Source organism: Trichoplusia ni, chromosome 7, assembly GCF_003590095.1.
Source record: "Trichoplusia ni isolate ovarian cell line Hi5 chromosome 7, tn1, whole genome shotgun sequence".
Lineage (NCBI taxonomy): Eukaryota > Metazoa > Arthropoda > Insecta > Lepidoptera > Noctuidae > Trichoplusia > Trichoplusia ni.
The window spans coordinates 7,543,635-7,565,525 of NC_039484.1; the positions used below are offsets into that span (position 1 = coordinate 7,543,635).

The 21,891-nt window shown below is 35.0% G+C and overlaps 3 protein-coding genes across 4 annotated transcripts in view; 2 read left to right on the forward strand and 1 right to left on the reverse strand.

Moving 5' to 3' along the window:
* The window catches only part of LOC113495554 (organic solute transporter alpha-like protein), a 21,840-nt gene extending 14,582 nt beyond the window's left edge, over nucleotides 1-7,258 (forward strand). Inside the window, exons 3-7 of the mRNA XM_026874312.1 lie at nucleotides 526-674; nucleotides 2,923-3,009; nucleotides 5,121-5,217; nucleotides 5,685-5,931; nucleotides 6,566-7,258. Coding sequence (XP_026730113.1) covers nucleotides 526-674; nucleotides 2,923-3,009; nucleotides 5,121-5,217; nucleotides 5,685-5,931; nucleotides 6,566-6,786 — 801 coding nt within the window. The 3' untranslated portion in view covers nucleotides 6,787-7,258. The remainder of the gene's footprint in view (nucleotides 1-525; nucleotides 675-2,922; nucleotides 3,010-5,120; nucleotides 5,218-5,684; nucleotides 5,932-6,565) is intronic.
* On the reverse strand, nucleotides 7,251-13,439 carry LOC113495552 (major antigen-like). Its single transcript, XM_026874309.1, has 6 exons — nucleotides 12,259-13,439; nucleotides 10,259-10,476; nucleotides 10,023-10,167; nucleotides 9,669-9,927; nucleotides 9,399-9,598; nucleotides 7,251-9,158 (listed from the first exon to the last, which is right to left on the reverse strand). The coding sequence occupies exons 1-6, from the start codon at nucleotides 12,886-12,888 to the stop codon at nucleotides 7,329-7,331; spliced, it is 3,282 nt and encodes a 1,093-aa protein (XP_026730110.1). The 5' UTR covers nucleotides 12,889-13,439; the 3' UTR covers nucleotides 7,251-7,328.
* Nucleotides 13,440-13,999: 560 nt separating this feature from the next.
* Nucleotides 14,000-19,781, forward strand: LOC113495553 (bromodomain-containing protein DDB_G0270170-like). 2 transcript variants are annotated; one of them, XM_026874310.1, is made up of 5 exons: nucleotides 14,000-14,393; nucleotides 15,421-15,593; nucleotides 15,890-16,064; nucleotides 16,242-16,325; nucleotides 16,401-19,781. In XM_026874310.1, exons 1-5 carry the CDS (start codon nucleotides 14,361-14,363, stop codon nucleotides 18,732-18,734), a joined length of 2,799 nt encoding a protein of 932 aa, XP_026730111.1. In that variant the 5' UTR covers nucleotides 14,000-14,360; the 3' UTR covers nucleotides 18,735-19,781. The 2 variants fall into 2 exon arrangements, with proteins under 2 accessions (XP_026730111.1, XP_026730112.1); XM_026874311.1 differs by lacking the exon at nucleotides 14,000-14,393 and adding an exon at nucleotides 14,402-14,706.
* The last annotated feature ends 2,110 nt before the right edge of the window (nucleotides 19,782-21,891 follow it).

The window sequence follows — 21,891 nt, forward strand, 5'->3', positions numbered from 1 at the left end:
AAATTTTAATGAAGATTGAGGGCTCAATTGAATGACAATGGCTTCGAACAATTAATTACTCATTAACAATTTTCAATGCTTTGTCTTTGGCCTGTTGACCGAAATTAAATTTCTGCGTGGCTTGCTGTGGGAAACATTACACTAAGCATTTAATTAATGTAGTTGCAAACAACAACAATTAGTTTGTTATCATTGAAATATTGTAAAAAGAATATAACAAAACAGCGTTTATCAAATGCGTTTGGGGTTTTTGCATTATGCTGTAGTGAAACTACAGTGTGGATAACATCATCTCGATTTCTCACATAATTATTCATTTTGGGTGTGATTACAGGTACATTTGGTACATACACATGCTTGCTTACGTTGGACGCATATTTCTTTTTGACGTTACTGATACCTTCTAAATTTGCGCAGTACGAATGTTAAGTTTTCGGATATGTACCTAATACTTTTTCGGTACTGTCATTGGCAGTCCATAAAAACTTCTCAATTAAATTGAAAAAAATAATTATTTTGTTACAGATCGTGGCGGCGACCTCTTTCATATCAATAGTCGTGCCCAGGGCGCGGCTGCCGGCTGAGGCAGTCGCACAAGAGGCTGTCATGATAGCCTTATACCACTTCTTCTGCCTAATGATAGCAGAATGTGGCGGCGTCGAGCAATTCGTCAGGTTAGTATTCTGTTTACAATCAATATTATAATTGCTTTACAATAAGGAAGCAATTTAATAATAAACTATTATAGCTTTAGCATTTATAAGTCGATTCTATTTTTGAAATCAATTAGTGCTAACAAGACACAACCTTTTTGATACTTCATGTTAATTTAGATTAATCACTTAAAAAAAAGATTGGAATTGTTTAAAAAATCTACAGAATTATGATGTTGTTCTATGTATGCCTCTCAAGAACATACGATTATAGATAAAAGTATTATTGTGAATGATACCACGTATCTATTGTTCTAAAATCAGTCACTCAATTATTTAAGAATGAAATCTTTTTATAGATTATTGTACACTATACGGTAGATAACAGTCTTTACATTGTAGACAATATAAACAGTAGCGGCTTATCAAAGTCTATTTGCGGCTTTATCTCCATAGTAAAACTATAAACTACCTTAATTACCCTCTTTATACTTAAAACGTTAAACCATACTTAAGTTGATGTTAGTATCCAAGCTTCTTAATGTAATCTCAGTTATCAAGAGCTGTGTTAGAATAGAATGGAATATACTTTTATTTGCAAATATGGGTTTACAAAAATGTTCTTAATACTATTATATGGATTAGCCATATTATAGTTCAGCTACGAGTATATTATAGTTCTTGATTTAGTTGACTTGACCGAAGTACGCATGTTGCAAGAATACGATTTGTCTCTAAAGTGTTTCACGAAGATTTGCCTCATGTGTTGAATTATTGCTTCATCATAATGTCTACCGTTTTGCGAGAGCCTCAGTTTATTGACATTTAGAACGATTTGCAATCTCATTATTTCTGTAGAACCGGCTTATTAGTTTGATAATAATCTTTCTAGATAATTAGACTTAGAAAAAAAAACAAAAGTAAATTCCCATTTCTCTCTTGCTCCCAGCCACAGTTTAATTATGTATTAATTGTTATTCTGACCCCTAAGAGGTATCATCGACAAAATCTGGGTCCCGATTCTGCTATTTACGATGACCGATAAATGAATGGCAATATTACATTTAAAACTATTCCTATTCTCCTAAGCATTTTTCCAACACAATAATTGGAAATTCATTGTATTGACAGTAAGAGTGCCGCCCCGTACTGAATTTCCAGTCATTGTGTTCGAAAAGTTTTTAGAATAATATGAATACTTAGTGCGAATTTAATCCAATTACCACTCATTCATTGGCCACTGTAATTTTTGCCACTGGTTGTATTTAATGACCACGCAAGTTTTTAATAAGTATGTCAAGGCAGGATGAAGCATATTGGAGTTTCCCAAAAAGTAATTTCATTGAAAATATCAAATACAGAGATTACTGATATCCAATCAGTTCCTTTAACACAAATTAGTCACAGCTAGAAGTTTAATAAACAAATAAAAGGATGTAGCAATCATAATACTGTGTTATTATGTCACGCGGAAACGTCACGCCATTTTACATTACCTACAAAAACATTAATTCGAATTTGTTTTACATGTAATTGAAAGTCTTTTGTGCCGTATGTATTTTATTAAAACTACTCTCGCACTAAGGAATAAATCCCTGTGTCGCGTAGGGTTTGACAAACATGATACATTCATAAATCCTTGATAATCTTTATATTGCGGCTTTGTTTATGAAAGTGGTGTATGTTTTTTGATAGGATGGTTTTTCGATTTCGATTTACGATAGCACAATGTAAACAAGGATAGCCCCCAAAACACAATAAAAAATAAAAGCTGATAACAAATCCGCTTATCAATGGAAAACCTATAATGGTGAGCACGTCATTATCCCGCTAAAACTTGAGAAGCATTTATGTATATCCGTTTATATTTTGTCTCATTTTTGTCGCCTGGCAAACTTAGAATAAAACAACTAAGAATTCAAACCAAAGAGCGTAGACCTTACCTTACCTTTATTAAACTTTGGTCTATACTGTGAAAGAAGACAAAATTTATAGTCAACAGGTCCACACCCATTTAATAAAGCATCAACTACTTCTACTGAAATTGGTTTTCCAAAAACTTTCACCCCGGAATCATCCCGTCAAGAAGCACATCCTCCACTCAGAATAGTTGGCAAACCTCTTTCATGATAGTCGGGCTCGGTGTCCCTACTGCATTATAAACTATAAGATGGGTTGTAGAGGTCAGATAGGCAGACGCTTCGTGCAAAATATGAATGCTGAATCCGGTTTCATTGGAAATGAATACCAAGTGATTGTGTGTTTACAGGAGTGCTGGAGGCGCTGATCTTGAGACGAGGACTATGCCCTGCTGTTGTTGGCCGTGTTGCGTAATTCCGAGACCGAAGTTGCAAAAGTAAGTAACAATGTCGATGACTTGAGATGTCGCGTTGGCCTAGTCTTTAGCGATTTGCTCACCGAATTTGTATTCATAAATATAAATGAATTTTAGAGTATGATATAACTGGATAACTTCATTTATGACGTGTATGTGTCGGTCAGTGGCGCTAACGTTAGATAATATTGGCGCTAGATTAATTTAAATACCAATGACAAGTTTGGAGTAGCTCATTATAGGTTTCTGTATCGGCTGTTTTGATTTAATATTCTCACAGTATTTTATCGTTTGAGTCTTATTTGACGACCTCCGTCGCTAGCTCTGAGGTCCCGGGTTCGATCCCCGGTGGGGTCAATGTAAAAATTCACATTTCTACATTGTCTCGGGTCTGGGTGTTTGTGGTACCTTCGTTGTATCTGAATTCCATAACACAAGTGCTTTAGCAACTTACTTTGGGTTCAGAACAATGCATGTGATGTTGTTGTCCGCATTTATACATCCCAGGGACTATCCACCTACCTGTAAGAGAACAAAATATCAGATGCTCGTGAATAGTGGAAAATAAAGTTCAACTTATCAATCATTTAGATGTGTGCTTTGTGAGCTAGTTCAAAACATGAATATTGAATACACTATTCCAGACTATTTTATTCATAAAATGATTACAGTGCAGATGTATTATCTGCGTAGGTACAAGAATATTGATTTAATTAAAACATGCTATAAACAATCGTGACTAACAACGGTCAATTAAACCTGTTTACTAAGTATTCTGTGAAGTTAAATAAAAACAATTTACAACAAAACGTAAACGATTGCGTATCCTGTAATGTATTTCATGGGTCATATATTTTTATAGTTTTATTTGTTCTGTGAATATTGCGTGAAAGGAATTTGATTTAAAAGGCACTTTGGTCGTGAGCCTCGGAACCGCGGAAGGTGCATAATAACTTGGTGAATTCACACAGCCGCACACATAATTATGTAGTAGGTACCTAGTTAAAGCTTTGTGTTCACAGTTACTGGATTTTATCCACATCTCCGCCTAAGTTTTCGAACTTCGCCATACATTTTAAAACGAACAAAGTCAGTAATTATTCAGCTGTTATAAATAATGTCACCCCTTGAAGTGTTGTCGATCAACCTTCAACTAGACAGTTAGTCCCACGGGGCTTATAATAGAACAGTATTTTATACGAATTGCAGGAAATGCCATTAAGGCCATGAAACATCAACTGCTAACTAATTACCGTCCCTAGCGACTATTCACTTGCAATGTAGCTTAACTCTAGTGGGAATTAAAGTTCACAGTTAGGGTATTACTCAAACAAGGCAAGGTATAATGCCAGAGCTTCAAATCGGCTATTTACAAATGCCGATGAATTAATGAAAATTGGATTAAAAATACACTTTTCATTTTCTCCGAAACATGATGCCAACACCATCATTCGTGTGTGATAGTGGCAAATTTAATCCAATTTCCATTTTCGACAATTTTAAATTGGGGTTGAGCCACATTGGGGTCCTGCGCTGCAATGATCGTCGGTGCATGATGTAATTCATGTAATAGAGGCTATAAGTATAAAGTGCACTGTTTTTCTTAGGCAATTTTGGCTAAATTGTCGGTGATTATAGGAAAAATCAATAAGTGTCGAACTACTTAGTTGGATAAGAAAATTCTCATTCGCCTTAGGACCAACCGAAGTGATTTCGGTTCACAATAACGTTAAGCTTGTCATTGGACTTTATTGTTGACTGACAAGTACTTATTTTATTTACTTGGTAAATAATTTAATATATTTGATAGATATCTTTTTAATCAAATACACGCCATGTCATTATATTGCCCAACGGTTTTCCGAATAATTACAATTTACTTAAGTTATTAAATTGATATAAGTGGAGTTTGCTATGTCGTTTTAATTGCGCTGTCCTAATAGTGATTTTATTTAAATATCAAATTGACGTTTAATTAATCACAATCGATTAGGGATTGTCCAGCATTTCTTCAAGTAAGACCGTTGCCGTTTCAAAAGAAAGACGGCGTTACTATTACTAAAGAATAGAAGACTCGCTCTAGTGTTAGAGATTTTTAACACATTAATAAATTAATGTATTTTTCTTTCCAGACAAAGTTTAACATGGCTAAGGTACCTCGTTCTTCAGATACCGATAGTGCAAGGAATCATTTACTTCATAATCCTCGTTCTTTGGGCGGAAGATTTCGTAAGTATCTGCTTTTATATAACACTGTAACTATTGTTAATTACTGTATCTGATAATATTTGGAGTGTCTAATAAAGCGACGCCTATAAGCGGCGATAATCGAAGTTTAGAGTAGATAACTAGAGTTTACTAGGCCTCATTAAACCAGAAAATCTCCGTCAAAGCAGCCAATGCGTGTTTATCATAATACCAAATGTATGTAAATAAAGGCTTACTTACTGTACTTGTTGTATCTACCTAGACAATAATTGAATGATGTTGTCGCCTGTAATTGGAGGCGCACACTAATATTGTACGCAAGAATGTTAATATGCATGTAATTGTGTAGCCTCTGTTGGCGATCCGATCCAATAAATAAATAAATAAAGGCTCCACAAAAAGACTTTCATTGCATAATCGAGTTTAAGTTAAATTTATTTAATATATAAGTAAAGTAAAGCTAATGTATTCAATTATCTTCTTTCCAGATGTTGTACCAACAAAACTTCGTGTACTTCCAACCGTTTATTGCCGCATCAATTCTGTCAGGCATGTGGGGCGTCGTGATGTGTGGCCGAGCTATCAGTACCATAGGCTACCAACCAAGACATAGGTTCTTGGTCATACAACTAACATTGGTGATTGTCAAACTACAGAATGGGTTGACAAGATCCTTGCCTGATATCGCCACATTGCCATGCATACTACGAATACATCCCGCCGTTTTTACCAATAGTAAGTCAATTACTTTTTTATGGCCATCTGCTAATTTATTGAGCAATTTCTTCTAATGTCTTGTTACGACCATACACTGGTACTGTTTATTTCAATTTTACCCTACTTTAATGTTTTATGTCCCAAAGGAGGAAGGTCTGAAATTTGCTACGGCAGTGTAATTATATCATTAACGAAAATTTAATTTTAGTTCAAAGTGGCTGTTATTAAAGGAAAAAAGTGTGTTTAAAGTACAACAATGTAAAAACCATTCAAGACTTTATTAATAAGGTGATGAATGGTTTTATTGTAATTATAGTCATTACTATTCTTTATTATCGTGTCAATGTTCACCACGGAGGTCATGATTGAGTAATTAACAATCTACAAAGTGTAAAGACTTCATTTTTTATCATTCTATTGTTTTTGTTATTTACCTACATTAAACAAACAACCTTTATGATAAAGCTACGTTTATTCCAACAAAAATATTGGTCTTCCCTAACAAATTTTAAATAGTACCTATAGGAATTTCCACAGTAAATTTAAGAAGTTATAAAATGCTTGAAATTGTGCTCTATTGAATGGAAATTTGTTTTCTACTTTAAACAAACATTGCAACCTAGGTACTAATATGATTTTTGTTTATTTCCAGTGGTACAAAACTGTGTCATAATCGTTGAGATGCTACTGCTGTCTTTATGGGCATGGCGGCTCTACAGACAACCACCCGGAAAAGACCTGGAGAAAGTGCTGAGGGACAAAGTCGTGGTAGCTGTCCTAGAAGACAACACGAGATCTATTGATGTGAGGGTCAAAGACGGCGTCGACAACAAGTCCTTCAACAATAACAACAGTGAAGACGGAACCCTTTGAATAGACTGGGGTCTGATTATGTTGTATCAAGTCAAAAGACAAGAAGAACAGGGGGCGTATTCTCTAAGCGTAAAATAATGTAGGTGTTGACAGTGTTCACAAATCACACCCACTTTAATTGTAATCATGTTAGGTGCCTTTATTATGTAGTTCGTATATCTAAATGTTGTCGATCACTTTGTAAATCAAGTTTTTGTGATACACGTTTAGCAAATACAAGTACAATTATGTACCTGAACGTACGTATGTAGGATCCATGGTCCGTTTGATTTAAAAATATTATAATTACGTATTCTTATAAACGTATTTCAAGAAACTACATTTTATAACTCATTTTTGTAATAGATTCTATTATGATGTGTCTTTAGTGTATTTTTTATATTGTATCAAAATGACAAAGTGCACCAAACTTTGTAGATGTGAAGTTATTATGAATATTGTGATAAAATTGAATTAGATAAATATACATGTATTCTTGAAGTTTTATTTTTATTCTGTAAAATGCTCAAATGACAATATAATAGTACAAATACACAGCAATATTATTGTTCATCAGGAGATTCGCTTCCATTACTTTTATCCTCATTTTCCTCTGACGGGGTGCCCGCTCTGGAACTTTCTGATCCGTAAATATTATGCAATTCTTCCAATTTGTAATGGATTTTTACGCCCTTTGAAGTAGTCTTGTTAACTCTATTTACAAGTGATTTCGTTTGTTCTTCTAACCTTCTTAACCTTAAGTCACGCGCAGCAAATCTTGCTTCGTGATCAATTTCACTTGATGTGGATGGCCCAGAGTCTTCTTTGTCAGAATTGTCTTCCGTTGTTGTGTCAACAGTTACTGCAGTGTCATTTATTTTTCTTTGATGGTCAGTGTGAAGGGAGTCAAGTTTTTCAATTATCTTTTCACCTGAATCTAGAGTATTGACTAAAGTTTCAACTACTTCAGAACAACTGCTTTCTAACTTCTCCAGTCTTTCATCTTTTTTGGCAAGTCTCTCATTTTGCTTTCTAACGTTTTCTAATATAGCTTGAAAATCAGGCATAGATTGTGATGCTCTTGGAAGATCAATTTTTTGGTTTGAGTCGGTGGGGTCATATTTTGTTGTAATGGGCATTTCATCGATACAAACAACTTGAGGTGATTTTGGGACTTCGCTAATTTGTGTTGTTTCAAATTCATTTTTTTCAGATATATCTGCAGTCTCTTTCCCATCACTGGTACCTGCTATATCTACGAGAGCTATATTTTCTGTAAAGGCTGTCAACTGCCTCTGATCTTCAATAGATTCATTCCGGTCTTCTGTGGGTTGACTCGTATTGTCGGATGACAAATTACTTGGCATGGGTCGTTTTATAAGGTGGTCGAGAGTGTTGTTTATTTGTTCACTTATTTCTGCAGTTGCTTGGGTCTTTTTTAATAAAGCTATGCTTTCTTTTTCTAAACTATTCAACTTAGCATCCTTTTTAGCTAATCGTTCATTTTGAAGCTGGATATTTTTCAAAATTTGGGAGGGATCAATAAGACCGGAAGTTGAAGGGGATTCACTTGCGTCAGATTGAGTAGTTACTTCAATGTTCTCTCGAGTGCTTGTTCGTAACGTATTATCGACATCTTTTATAAGTTCTTGTTCAGTATGTATTTCATCAGGACAAGAATCATCGTGTGTAATATCAGCCATTTCATCTTCTGTTTCTTCGCATCCTTTTTTTGGTTTAAGTAAATTGTCACTTTTGCTTGGTTCAGACATTAACCCATGATTTCCTTCACTTTCTTGGGTATCCAAAGGTAAATCAGCCACGTCTAGCAAATCGCTGACGGGTTCCTCTCTTTCTCCTGGTAAGTTTAAGTCTGTGCTTGAATCTAAAATAGTCTCAAATGACTTCTTAAGCTTTCTCTTGCATCTGATTGTTGGCTCAGCGACATATTCACTCTCATCATTTGATTCTGACGATTCATCTGATGGCCGTTCGTCACTGTAGCCGCTTTCTCCTGAGTTATTAAAAGAAGGAGAACCAGGTTTATTCTTTCTACTTGAGAACTCTGCTCTGAGATCTCTCCAGTCTTTTTCTGACTGAGTGTTCTTTTCACGAGCCTGTTCCCATTTCTCACGGCAATATTCCAGTTCCTCCTTTAACTCATTCAATAACTTTCTTTTCTGCTGTAATTCATATTTAAGAATCTTTTCGTGAGTGTGTAACTGGTGATGATGTCTCCGTAGTCGGCCGACCACATGCCACGTCTTGCTCAACTCATTAGTAACCATACATAATCTACGTTCTTGTTCCTCTAGCCTGGTCTCTAAGTGGCCATTAAGTTGCTTCATGCGATTAACCTCCTTGATCAAGCCAAGTTTTTCCAAAATAAGATCCTGCAACAAACAATTGCATACGATTTAATTTCGAAACATTCAGACTCGTAGAATACAATAATTGTTTTTGTTTTCGGAGATTACACAAAATATTGGCGCAGTACCAACATTGATGCCGCGCATTTTTTGTGTACTGCAAAATAATGATCATGAAGCTGTTTATTTTTACTTGTGACTTTTGACCATGACTCAATTTATCTAGAAAATAATTACTACTGTGGCTGAGAGTTAATAATTTACCTTTAATCTGATGTAAGTCTGACTAACGCTTGGCACTAACACGGGTCCTGATTTAGTTTCAACGGACTTGTAACACGTAGTAACTTTTTCTGGAGAGTTCTCTTCTGCCACGTTTTGGTGACTTAAAAGTTCAATCAGGACTTTCCAAACTTTGGGCAGATTTTCCACAATTTCTTCGGCAGTGCTGGGTTTTTGATTTTCTGAAAAGAAATAAACTTTTAACAACTGAATATTTATCATGATAAGTTTGGGAAATAAAAATGTATTTACCTGATCCTTGCTCTGAAGTCATAGCTTCTTGGCTTGATGCCTGATCGTCAATTTTATTATTTTCATCTGAACACTTATCCTCGTTCTCATCCACTTGAGTGACTAATTCCAATAAAAGTTTTGGTAAAGCTGATGATGCTTCTGAATCATTTTCTTTTTCAGCCATTTGTGTCAGCAAGCCGTGGTTTTCTTGAAGTCTTTGAACTAACGTGTCCAAATCTTGTTTGGTTTTGGATCCGAGCAAAACTTGCGAGAAAAGCTGGAATGGTAATAGTGAAAATTAAGTATCAAGTCGCATTGTGATCGATTGTCAGTAGAAAGTCTTGTTTACTAGATACTTAAATGGGTGCTTACCTTGTTTACTACTGCCATTTCTGCTTTTAATACGTTTGTTTCCGTCTGGCATAAAGATATTTGTGAATTTTTGTTATCAATAGTCTCAATTAATGAATCTATCTTTAATTCCAATTCTTCAATTTTAGCTTTTAAATCTGTACACCTGGAATGGATGATAACAATATTAATATGATTTATGAAATGTTGCAAAAGGGAAATACGTAAAAACTTGAAGAATAAGGGATAGTACTTACTTTTTAACTTCACCCTGGTAAAGAACTTTGTGCTCATCTAATTCTCTAATTAGACCTTGCCGGGTTACTTCTGCAAGTCGAGCACGCTCTTCGTACAGACCACGCAATGTGCGAATGTTTAGCAACTGACGCTCGTATTCTTGCCTTAAATCAGTAGATAATAAATTGGTTTCCCTATCAGCAAGAGTCCGTTCTATTTCGTTTAATTTATTTTTAAGCTGAAAAAAATTGTATTATGTTACATACATATTATGCTTAGGCACAGTACCTACACAATATTGAATGCTTTATCATATTTATGAAGTCTGGTACGTTATAGTCGTAATAGCTGTGTACTGTTGGCACATCGTCAAATTGTGGAACGCCAAGCATACGAGATGCTTAGTGCTCTTGGATCGTATGCCGTACATTTAAGGTCCCTGACCGGCTGCAGTCATGCTTTGTCCAGGTCGTTGGCATTTCGCTACCAAGCTAAAAAATTGGCTTATACTCCAGGCAGCAAGGAAGGTCGTGGATAGGAAATGCATTCAAAAACACTGTTGTATGTTAAATCGAGTGCCTTAAGTGACAGTTATGGGAAGGTGGGGTAAGACGGGGTAGCGAGGTAAGATGGGGACCCTCCAAAAATATATAATACAGTATTAATTGAAAAGTTATTTTGACGCCATCTAGTCGTATTTATCAGTACTTGTTAGAGTCGCAAAAAGTTTGTTCGAAGGAGCGCAAGATTCTTCATGGTAAGTACATTTTTAAAATTTGAAGTGGTTTTATCTAATTATTGAAGCATATAAAGTGCATGACTGTTATAATGTATGATAAACATAATGTGTGACATATTTTTTTTGTTAATTTGTATTTATTTTACTATTGTAAACTCATTAATTCATGCCGGTTTCTTTTGATTTATAACCTCTAAAAATTCAATACAACTTTTAAGTCCAGTTTGGGAAAGATGGGACACTTATGTGGGGCAAGACGGGGTAGGTACCCGATCTTATCCGCTGAGTTGTTATTCAGTTTGTATTGAGATTGCATTCAACATTAACTATTTTTTTATAGTACAGTTCCAAAAACAGTAATGTTGTCATTTCCTGATGCTTAAATGGCTACACCGCCGTAAATCATTTAGCAAACTCTCCACCTCCACCAACTGCTTCAACCTCATGTCTCAAGCAGGCAACAGTAAATGATTATATAGATAATGATGCATTCCATCTGGTTAGCCCGAAAAAGTTAATGCCTTATTCGCAATTCGCCGAAAAAAGACCAAGACAAGTTCGAAGAAGGGGAAAAGCAGCTATTATTACTGCTTTTCTATATAAAAAAGAATGAGAGGAAAACTAAAATAGGTAGAAACTAAAACCACATGTAACAAACAAAAAGTAAATGACAAAAATAACAATAAAGAGAACTTGAAAAACCGAAAAAGCGAAAAGGCACAGAAGAAGAAGATACAGAATGTCTATACTGTCGCGGCTTGTATTCCGATTATCATACTTGTATCACTTATCGTACTTGAGGCAAGTGAGCGCATTGTGTCTGTGCAGGAGTGGAAGACAGCGATGACGAAGCTGAACATATCTGCCCGGTTTGTGAAGATGACGGCGCTTAAATAGTCTATACCCCATCTTACCCCAGGGGTATACCCCATCTTACCCTATAGGTGGGGTAAGATGGGGTGATTCAGTTATTTTTTAAAAGTTTATATTTTTATGAGAAGAACTTATTTTTTTTTGTTTTGACTGATTGTTATTAAAAGAAGAAAGACTGATTATTTAATTAATAAAAGTTCCTACGTTGTGCAATTAAAAAAGATGGGTTTTATTTATGAAATACCTTAAGGTACCCGTCTTACCCCACCTTCCCCTACTAAGTTTTCCGTGTGATTTTACACTCTAAAATTAGATAAATGAAAACCAGTAATAGAAACAGAGCTGCTGATAAATTTATTCTGAAATCAATATAGCCTAACAGGGTTTACCAATCGATATATCACTTACATCATTTAACTGCTGTTCCCGAAGACTGATCATAGTTTTACTGACTGTAACCACTTCCTTCAGAGCACGGATTTGTTTAATGGATTCGGTGTTTTGCTCGTTCAAATCGGCAATTTCTGAATAAGCTCCTTGTAACGCCTGATTCGTTTCTGATAAGTTCTTTCTGAGTCTTAAATTATTTTCTTTTAAATCTTCAAACTCTGCTCTCATGTGTACTAAAGCGTCAGTTAGTTCACAATTCCCTTTTAAATGTAGAAGATTATCTGGAATTTCTATGTTATTCTTTGATAATAATTCACATAGTAATTTGTTGCTCTCGTATAGCTCTAGTTTAGCAGCTTTTTCATTTTGTAATGATTTCTCAAGGTCTTCTTTTTCAGCACGGTGTCTTGCTAATATCTGTCTTCTTTGTTCACGTTTTATATCCAACTGCTTTCTGAACTCGTTCATTTCTTCTTCTTTTGCTTTAGCACGAGCTTCGTGGTCATCAAATTCACCATCATTCAGTTCAGTGTTTTCATTCATTTCGTCACCATGGGAAATGCTTGCGTAGTTCATTGTTTCACTTTCACTGTTGACGTTTTCAGCGTCTCGTTCCCTGGTTGGGTCACTACTGAGGATATTTCCCATTTTGGAATACTTTTATAAACAAGTCGCACTTTCATCCGCGCAATATGCAGATCGAGGATACGTGTTTATAATATTGTTAACTACCAAGACGTTTTTAATCAGACAAAGGACTGTCGACTTGGTGGACTCACACACGTATGTACGACGAAGCAAGCGTCTCCCGAAATAGATTTTTCGTCAGCTCCAGACGTACGTTGGTATAAACATATAGCACGCTCGCTTTTGCTGCTCACAGTTTGGTAAGAGGGTATAGATAGATATATATTTTTCGGCATATCTCCGTCAATAATTATTTTTACCGGGTTATTTCCGACATGATGAGCTATGCAAGTATGTAACCTGTGTACAGTTGTTTGAGCGAAAGTGACCTTGTGTGACTATGTTATAGGAGTTAATTAAGTTTTGGTATTACTGGCCGTATTATAAAATACATAGCATTCCATGAATGCTGCCTCAGTAGCACGGTAAAGCAATAAGTTCTTTAAATACCTTGACGTGACGTAATGATAAAGTCGCAAGTTATTGGGTTTGATTGCATGAGGTATTCAAACCCAGTAACTTGCGTAGTAATAGTTGAAATCATCAGACCTGCGTTCATTTTTATCAATTAATAATAAGGTGTGATGGTAGGATCTGCTTAAAAAGTTGTTAAGATGTTGTGATAATAGGGACCTAAGACATCATTTATAAAGCTCTGGTGCTGTGTTTTGTAGGAGTAGGTAAGTAAGCCGCACGTAGTCTTCAACGTAGCCTTATTTGATCTGGAATACATGAATTAAAATGTTGTGGCAGTGACATTCACTAAGTAACATGCTTAATTTACTTGCGATGCTCTGCAGTAAAATTATAAGTAGCTGCCGCATATTTATCAATGTTTCTGGTAAAGGGATGAAGGGGCATCCTAGTGATTTTAGTCTTCCATAAACTACACCCTTAGCTTTCAAAAGTCAATACTTATGTAGTTTGTCTTACCAAAGCCTAATCTACTGCACGGTATTAATATTTAAATTAGGATGTACGAATTCATTAATGCTAAAATATCGTTTTGCTCGAAAGCCAAAAGGCTGGGCTCCACGCATTGTTCCTCGTCACAGATAAAATAAATCTTACAACTATTGTCAAACGTCAGTTGGTTATCAGCCACATAATCGAAATTCACATCACAGAACGAATTTTCTTTTTGGAAATTCCAATTTAAGGCATATTCATATGTACATAACATTCTCAGTTTTCCGTTTCTAAGTAATTTGATTATATGAGTCATAAAACATTGGCAGCTGGCAAAAGCATATAAAATAAGTAAATATTTCACGTTGTGTGTCAAGATTGATTTTATTTTATTTTGTTTTAACAGTGGCTTATTGGTAATAATAGCTAATAAAATCACTTTGTGTGTGACGTCGTTCAATTTATTCGACAAATTGGGCCTCCTATAATCTGAAATGTGAAGTAGAATTAAAGCTTGTTAAGCGATGGATGAGAGTACTAAGAATTCCCCTTGTAAGGTAAAATTTACCAATGTTTTGCTGTTTATCCTCTTCTGACTGTAGAAAGATCTAAACTGACTTTTCTTGTGGTTAATAATTACGTATTGATTAATTTTGCTTTACTTAGACATGCCATTAGTGCATACAGTTGTTTTAGATTGTTACAATGGCTATACATTTGTGTGTTGAATTACTTTTCCTCTTATATGTGTAAATATCCAAATTTAAACAAGGGGATATAAATTTACCAATTTATATCATACAGTAGTGTATATTTTGTACATGTGTCTGGTAATACCAGTAGTGTTCAAGAAGAAACTGTGATAAAATGGTAAAACTCATTTATATTCTTTTCAAGATAAAAAATGTGGTTTAAATAAATAATCCAGTACAAAATGATAAAGTGCACTCTGCTTTTCTTTATTAATTTGCATTTATTACACTTTCTAAGTAAAATATTTTCACTTAATATTACATTTGATATGTAGTTAAACTTTTTATTTACTGTTACTTTATTACTCTGTTTGTTTAAGGGAACATAAAATTGTTGATAATGTTTATTGGAATTGGTTTGTCTGAATGTATTAAATTCTGTCATAAAACATTTATGCTACCTGAACTGTTTGATGATAAGTTTCAACTGTATTTATGTACATTTTCATAAATTTTAGCATAACCAGTTGAAACAAACAGTAAATTATGAAATTAAATGATTTTACAGCATGAGATGCCTGACAGACATCAATGTATGAACATTAGTAATTGCTGACCAAAGCAATTTCATTCTAACCTTTAATTTTCATGGGCTAGTCAATATTTCATTGTAAAATCACTTTTATTTCTAAATTATTACTCTGACCTAAAATCTGATATCTCAGCCAGTAGCCCTGCTAGTAAAGTTACAATAACCTCCATCAAACCTCTTTTGTCTGTTCGAATATACAAAAATCCATTTTATTAGACAACATCACAATTTGTGTTTCTCTAAACAACTGCAGTTGAATGCTATGTCCACATTGCTATTTTTGATGACAAACATTGCTAGGAGTGTGATGGTGACGAGGGGCTACAGTTGCACGCAGAGGTGGAACACTTGAGGCAGCACCTTGCAGAAAGGGACAGCCATATTGTAGCCCTTGAGGGTGAGTTCATCAAGAGCACAGCTAGGGCCAACGAACTTGAAGAGCAAGTTGGTACTTGGAGGGAAAAGTATGAAAGGTGAGTGTTATTATCACATTGTAGGTGGAGCCATAGAAAATCAATTTGTGAATATTATACTTGAAGGTTATTATAATATAAATATTAGCCAGTAATTGTTAATACTGGCATGATAAGAAACAGGTATTAATATTCAATTCATTAACATTTTGATATGTTTTCCTTGAAGTATGAGTTGCCAGACTGATTTAAATAACACAAGTGTTTATAAATCAATTACACAAACTTTCTAGTATGATTTTAGTGAGTTATGTATAAGTTTAGTATGCTGCTACAAGAAATGGTTCTGTTTACAGGTTATATGATTCTCACAAAAGAGTACAGAAGTTAAATCAAGTGCTTGAAGACAAACTCCTGCAGATGGTCGATAAAATGAAGGGAGAGAAGAGTCAGCTAACCAAGGACATTGCCACTTTATCTGTAAGACTGGCTGAGTCGAAGCACAACTATAGTATGTTACAAAAGGAAAATGTATGTGGTATTATATTATGTTCTATTCATATACATTACAATAGTCTTAGTGTGTTTATTGTATGTTGAACAGAAAATAGTTGGATTTATTGTTTAAAGAATTCTCTGTTAAACTGTTACCATTTTTTAAATGTTTTTGTTTTACATAAAATAACATAGGTAATATTGTATTTACAGGAAAGGTACAAGAATGATATGAATTTAGCAATCCAGCTTTTACAATGCAAGCCAGACAATTTTGTGTCTCAGAAGTTGGACAATGTGAGTAAACATCATTGACAAACGTAATTACTGTTGTAGTTTACAAAATGTTCATTAATTGCTTTTTGTTCTCAGCTTCCTGTAGACACTCAAGCTCGGGTATCTCAGTATGTCATGTCCAAGACATCGAAACCGTCAAGCTCAACTCAATCTAAAAACGGTAATGACATAGATACATTTGACGCTAGTGAATACGAATTCAACATTTCTGCTTCCTTAATGTCCAAAATACTTGAAGACAGTATTCAAGATACCGTCACCAAACACTGTGATACATGCACTTGCAATAAATCTCAAAACAAGCCATTCTGTTACAATGAAAGCTACTACTCAGTAGCGACACAAACACTTTCAAGCGGAGAAATGAAAAACTCCCTTTGCCTCAATTGCAATTCCGATGTAAAATCCGTACATTCCAACCTCAGTATTAGAAGTATGTCGCCACATCCTGTCAAACTCATTAATGATAAAGTTGTAAACCTGGGAATGATCACCCCTTTGTACATATTGCCACAAAATACTGAACCTCATAAAGAGATTGCACCACCGGTGCCACCTGTTCCGGAGAAGCCAAAAAATAATGGAATAGTTAATGATAAAATTAAAATGAATGACAAAAATGTTTTGGAACAAATAGCACAAAAAGACACAGTTCCCAAGCAACAGGCTGAAGATTTGAAGCAATATAGAAAGACTAGTAGTGTCAATATGGAGCCTGCAGTTCATCATAAACTCTGTGATCGCACAAAAAGCTCCATTTCGAGTAAGAAAAGTAGCATTCAGAGTGCTGCCAATGAAGAACCGCTACTTCCTAAAGATGTAAATAAGGATATGCTCAATAATAAGGAAGTCAAACCAATTATTGAGAAAGTCGAAGACAACATTAGTGTCAGGAAGAATTCTCATAGTTCAATGGGTGCTGTAAGTAGAACATCGTCGATTGCTAAGTCTACAGTAAGTACACATAAGTCTAACACGGCCGTTGGGCCGGGGCCTCGGTTCTGTCACTTACGTATGCAGGCCGGTTCTAAAAATATACTTCTCGATAACGCTGAGCCCGACGTACCACCCGTACTGTACCGACGGCAGAGTAAGTGTAATGAAAACTCTATTTTCAAAGATCTCACTGATGAGGTAGATAACTTTATTGATTTAGAAAAAACAGACGAGGATATTATTATTCAGGAAGATATAAAAAACGATAATATTGTAGTTGAGAGCACTCTTATTGATGTCCACGTTGACAACAGCAACAAAGATGTAAATGTCGCTGATAAGAATACTGCAATAAACCCCGTGTTACTTAATGTTTCGTCTTCACCATTGCAACCGTTGAAGACGCACACCTTTTCAAACAGCTCGGAAAACAATAACAACAAATCCCAAAGCATTGCTAGTCAGCAAAACACCACAGAAATCGATAATTTACTTAACGATTTCAACGCCGACATTAATAATACTCAGAACAATAATGTTCAGAGCAACGAAGACTCAAAAAAACTTGAAGTATTCACTCCCACCGATGAAAATGATGTAAAAATATTTAATTTTGATCGTTATGAACAAAAGAAATTAACTAATCAATTTAATAAACCATTAAGGAAAATCGACATGTCTCAACTACATTCTCTTGAAAATACAAGGATTTCAAAGGATCTCCCACCTCAAGGCGATGAACCCAAACCGGAGAAAAAGCCTGAAATAGCTAAGGCTCCATTGCCTTCTATTGTTAATGTGTATCCAAATCTCACTCAGACTCATTTAAAAGTTAACGACAATAAAGTTTTTACAAACGAGCAAAGTACAAGCTCGTTATCAAGTGACGACAGTGCTGCCGTACTTCAAAAACAACAATTACTTAGAGTGGCAGAATGGGTCGAGAAGAATTTGGAACAACAAAACAATTTTAACGATCCTCTGGAAGAAGACGTTAATTTTACAAATAGAACGCGGCGCGACAGTAAGCTCTCAAGGCTGACAGAAACTTTAAACGAACTGGCGCTCAACATGCCTCATCCCGTCAGCAAGTACTCCAAATCTTACGCTAGAGACGGTCACAATGCATGGGTGCACAACAACATTCCGGGTCTTAACCAGGAAAAGGCGGCGAAATTATCACTACCACTTTCAAAACTGTCTGGTCACGTTGCCAAGGAAACTATATTCCCCGTTGAATGTGGAGACGCCACTGTTACTGAAATAAGTAACACCACAAAGAACAGGGAAACGGTCGCCGATCTAGTCGCTGAGGGACTCAGAGCTAAGGGTAACAAGGAGATAACGCCTGAAGACTTGGCGCGTATGGAATACAACGTGAAGAAATTTCTGTTGAGTGGGCCGCACTGGGTGAACCCTGGTTCCGTGGGCAGGAGTCGACGCACAAGCAGTAAAACTGAGACTGATGTATAATTCCACAGTAGGTAGCTACGGTAATGAGAAAACTTGCATTCCACTTCAATGCATAGGTCAAAAAGCGGTATGGCAGTCTTGCTCCGTCTATTATTATTTGCAGCTTCTGTAATAGTTAACTTTGATTGTCTTGCTTAATCGTAAAAAAGTAGTTTTTTTTTCAATATGTTCCTAATTGTAGATATTTGATTCTACTACATCAAAGATTGTTTACCGCTTATTTATCGGATTTATTCAAACTAGTCGTAATACGTGTCTTTAAATTATTTCGCTTAAGAGATTTTAATATAGGATTTGTATTGTCTAGTTTCAAGATTTTGTAATACATTTATTTTATTGAATTAAACTGAGAAGAATGTAAAGAGTTTTTATGAAAAGAGTTTGGCTGAGAACGAGGATGACGTATGAGAATATACAGACAGGCACAAATTTTAAGTAAATAAAGTTTAGAGCTTTCGATTTGTTCGTTTACGGTAGTTGAGATTCAGTGTTAGTGTTGGAATGTCGATATTAATTGAAAACAAAGGCTGTCATTTGCTAGAATAGCCTAGAATATAAAGCATCGCCAATATTATTATAAAGTCAAGTAATAAGAGCTATTTGTAAATGTCGCATCACTTTAGCATGCGCACATACACGGCCATTTTATTGAGTCACTTCTGTGTTAGTGCCGACGTAGTAATGTCGCATTTTTATTTTCCTCTCGAGTTACTATCATAATTGTAAGCTTGTGAATAAATGTGATAAATGCAAAGTATATGATAGTGATGAAATTCGCCTGACGTACAAAATATTCTATCAGTGAATTTATCTATGTATATCTAAAGTTTACTGAATCAGAAATTATTTTCTTAACTCTCAAATATTGATGTAACCAAAATAGTGCGGGGTGTTATTCCTTTTTCTTTTATTGCGTTGTATATTTATAGACTTAAGTCGATTCCAAAAAAATCTGGTCGTAATAAGGGCGATGTATTTTTGTGATGAATATTTAAAATCAAAACTCGTTTATTTTCAGTACTTTTGTGTTAATTTTCTTTGTCTATATAGCGTATGATTTATTATAACATTTTTTTATTTCCTTTTAATTTACAATATTTTCCTTAACATATTTATGTAAGTTTTTTTTCCAATATAAGGGAACCATCGTCAGTATTTATTGTACTAATATTGAAGATGTAATCCTTAATACTTATATTATAGCTACACAATGTATTATCATGCCTCCGCTTACACGACATGTACAAGTTTTTATATAAAGTATGTTATAATTATCTAAATGGGTGTGTTTAATATTTTCCTACATCGATGGAATATATTTTTTAAATATTAGTTATCGATCGATCTGTATACAGTAGTTAGGAAATGAAATGTTAGATTGTAGAGCGTACCTGGGGGTATGTTACGAGTATGGCATGCGTGATAACGGATAATGTTAATTCGGGTTTCTGAAAGGCATTTCAACTTAAAAATGAGTGAACTGAGTTTTCTTCAACCATCACAAGTTCGTTGTACAGTTAGATTCAGATTTGCAAACTACTAGTAGTTTTCATTGATATGAATAAAACCACAGTTGTCGAAATTATTTTTTTACCTATGATGATACCTTATTTTTGAGTATCTCTCTGTGTTACCTGAATGTTGTTGATGACCGTACGTTTGACCTCCGTTTATGTTGAAAAGTCCTTCAGTAAACGCGAATTATTGTATAGAGCACAATTTAGTGTTGTCTCGTTTCGTGTTAGTGATTGTAAACGTCCCAACTACTTGCAAACACATTCCTTGTGTCAGTCCATATTTACAATGATGTATTCATTTATATTTGTTTTATATTTTGTGTAACAGCTGTGTAGGAGAATGTTTGGAAATGTGGATCTGTGATTATTTGCGATGATTTAATGATCAGGGGTGATATTATTTTATTTTTTAACATTTATATTATTTTTTCCTCCTTGCCGATATGTGACGCTTATCATATTAATATATAGATTAGTAATATAGACTTATATTTTATTAATAACACATTTTATTATTAGGATAACTTACTGTGAAGTACCGTACAAGTTATATGTTATCACCTCTGTTCAGATCTCTTATTGTATGGGTCTTATTATTTTGGTTACACACCATTTATCACGAAGCTTGTTGCTGACCCTAGTAGATAAGATAGATTAGTTATGCCACAGTCTAATAAAATGCAGTAGACCAATCATCTGGTAAGCCTCGTGCAATATCTTTGAGGTTTAATGCCCAAAGCTAAATAGCAACTCATGACAAAATAATAGATACTATATGCGTAAAGTTTACAGTATAGCCAGGTATTGGTCTACTGCACTCACGTGATACTGTGGTTATGCTTTCGAAGAAATATTCCCACGAGTGCTACGGCTACTCCCACTGACAAGTAGCTTCTGCAACGTAAATGTAATATGTGTTTATTTATTAAACATTATGGTGAACAATGACTGTTTTTTATTTTAACATACCTAAAGAAAATTTTACAGATAAAATACTAAGCGTGATCCTTTTATATATTATGGGTATTACAACTTATCTCACTGATCAGAGATGCTTAGGAACTAAGAGATAGCTGTTGTCGCCAACAATAAATTTCGCCATTTTCGCTGGCATCTGGGTGCCGGGTTTCTGTATGACGTAAATTAAAATCATCAGTAGGTACATGTTAAAGCTAGCACTAAATTAAAGACAGCTAAATGTGACAGCACACCGAGCATCCTACAGTTTATCTTGACAATGTAAACATAGGGTTGTCGTGTCCACGTTAGCGTGAAATAGGTTTTCGTTGCTAACAAGGAGGAAGGGCTTATCGCCGATCTCGACACAGTTGACCTTCGCATTTCCAAAATACTTGGTGTACCTCTATTGTATGAACGACCTTGTAGAGTGCGGCCCATTGTTCATACCGTCTTCAATTTTCGCTTTAACATACAATTTCACCTTGGATGATTAACAGGCGTAATTGTGTGTTTTTATCTTGAGATGTTTGTTTTTTGCCGTGTCTACCTAAGAGTACATATGCCAGTAGTGACCCAGTTGCATTGTGCTAATGCCCGTAATATTTTTGGCTCGTGACTTCGTGAGTTCGATAAAAATACGACAATCGTTTTATTCAAAATACTTTACCGTCTGTAACGTT

Bases quoted from the DNA above. Each gene is read 5' to 3' on its own strand.
- LOC113495553 (XM_026874310.1), top strand. From the start codon at position 14,361: ATGGATGAGAGTACTAAGAATTCCCCTTGTAAG. The intron at 15,594-15,889 runs GTGAGTGTTATT...TTCTGTTTACAG, and splicing joins TGGAGGGAAAAGTATGAAAG to GTTATATGATTCTCACAAAA. The intron at 16,065-16,241 runs GTATGTGGTATT...TTGTATTTACAG, and splicing joins GTATGTTACAAAAGGAAAAT to GAAAGGTACAAGAATGATAT.
- LOC113495552 (XM_026874309.1), bottom strand. From the start codon at position 12,888: ATGGGAAATATCCTCAGTAGTGACCCAACCAGGGAACGAGACGCTGAA. The intron at 9,928-10,022 runs GTAAGCACCCAT...TTACCATTCCAG, and splicing joins AAATGGCAGTAGTAAACAAG to CTTTTCTCGCAAGTTTTGCT. The intron at 9,599-9,668 runs GTAAATACATTT...ATTTCTTTTCAG, and splicing joins GACTTCAGAGCAAGGATCAG to AAAATCAAAAACCCAGCACT.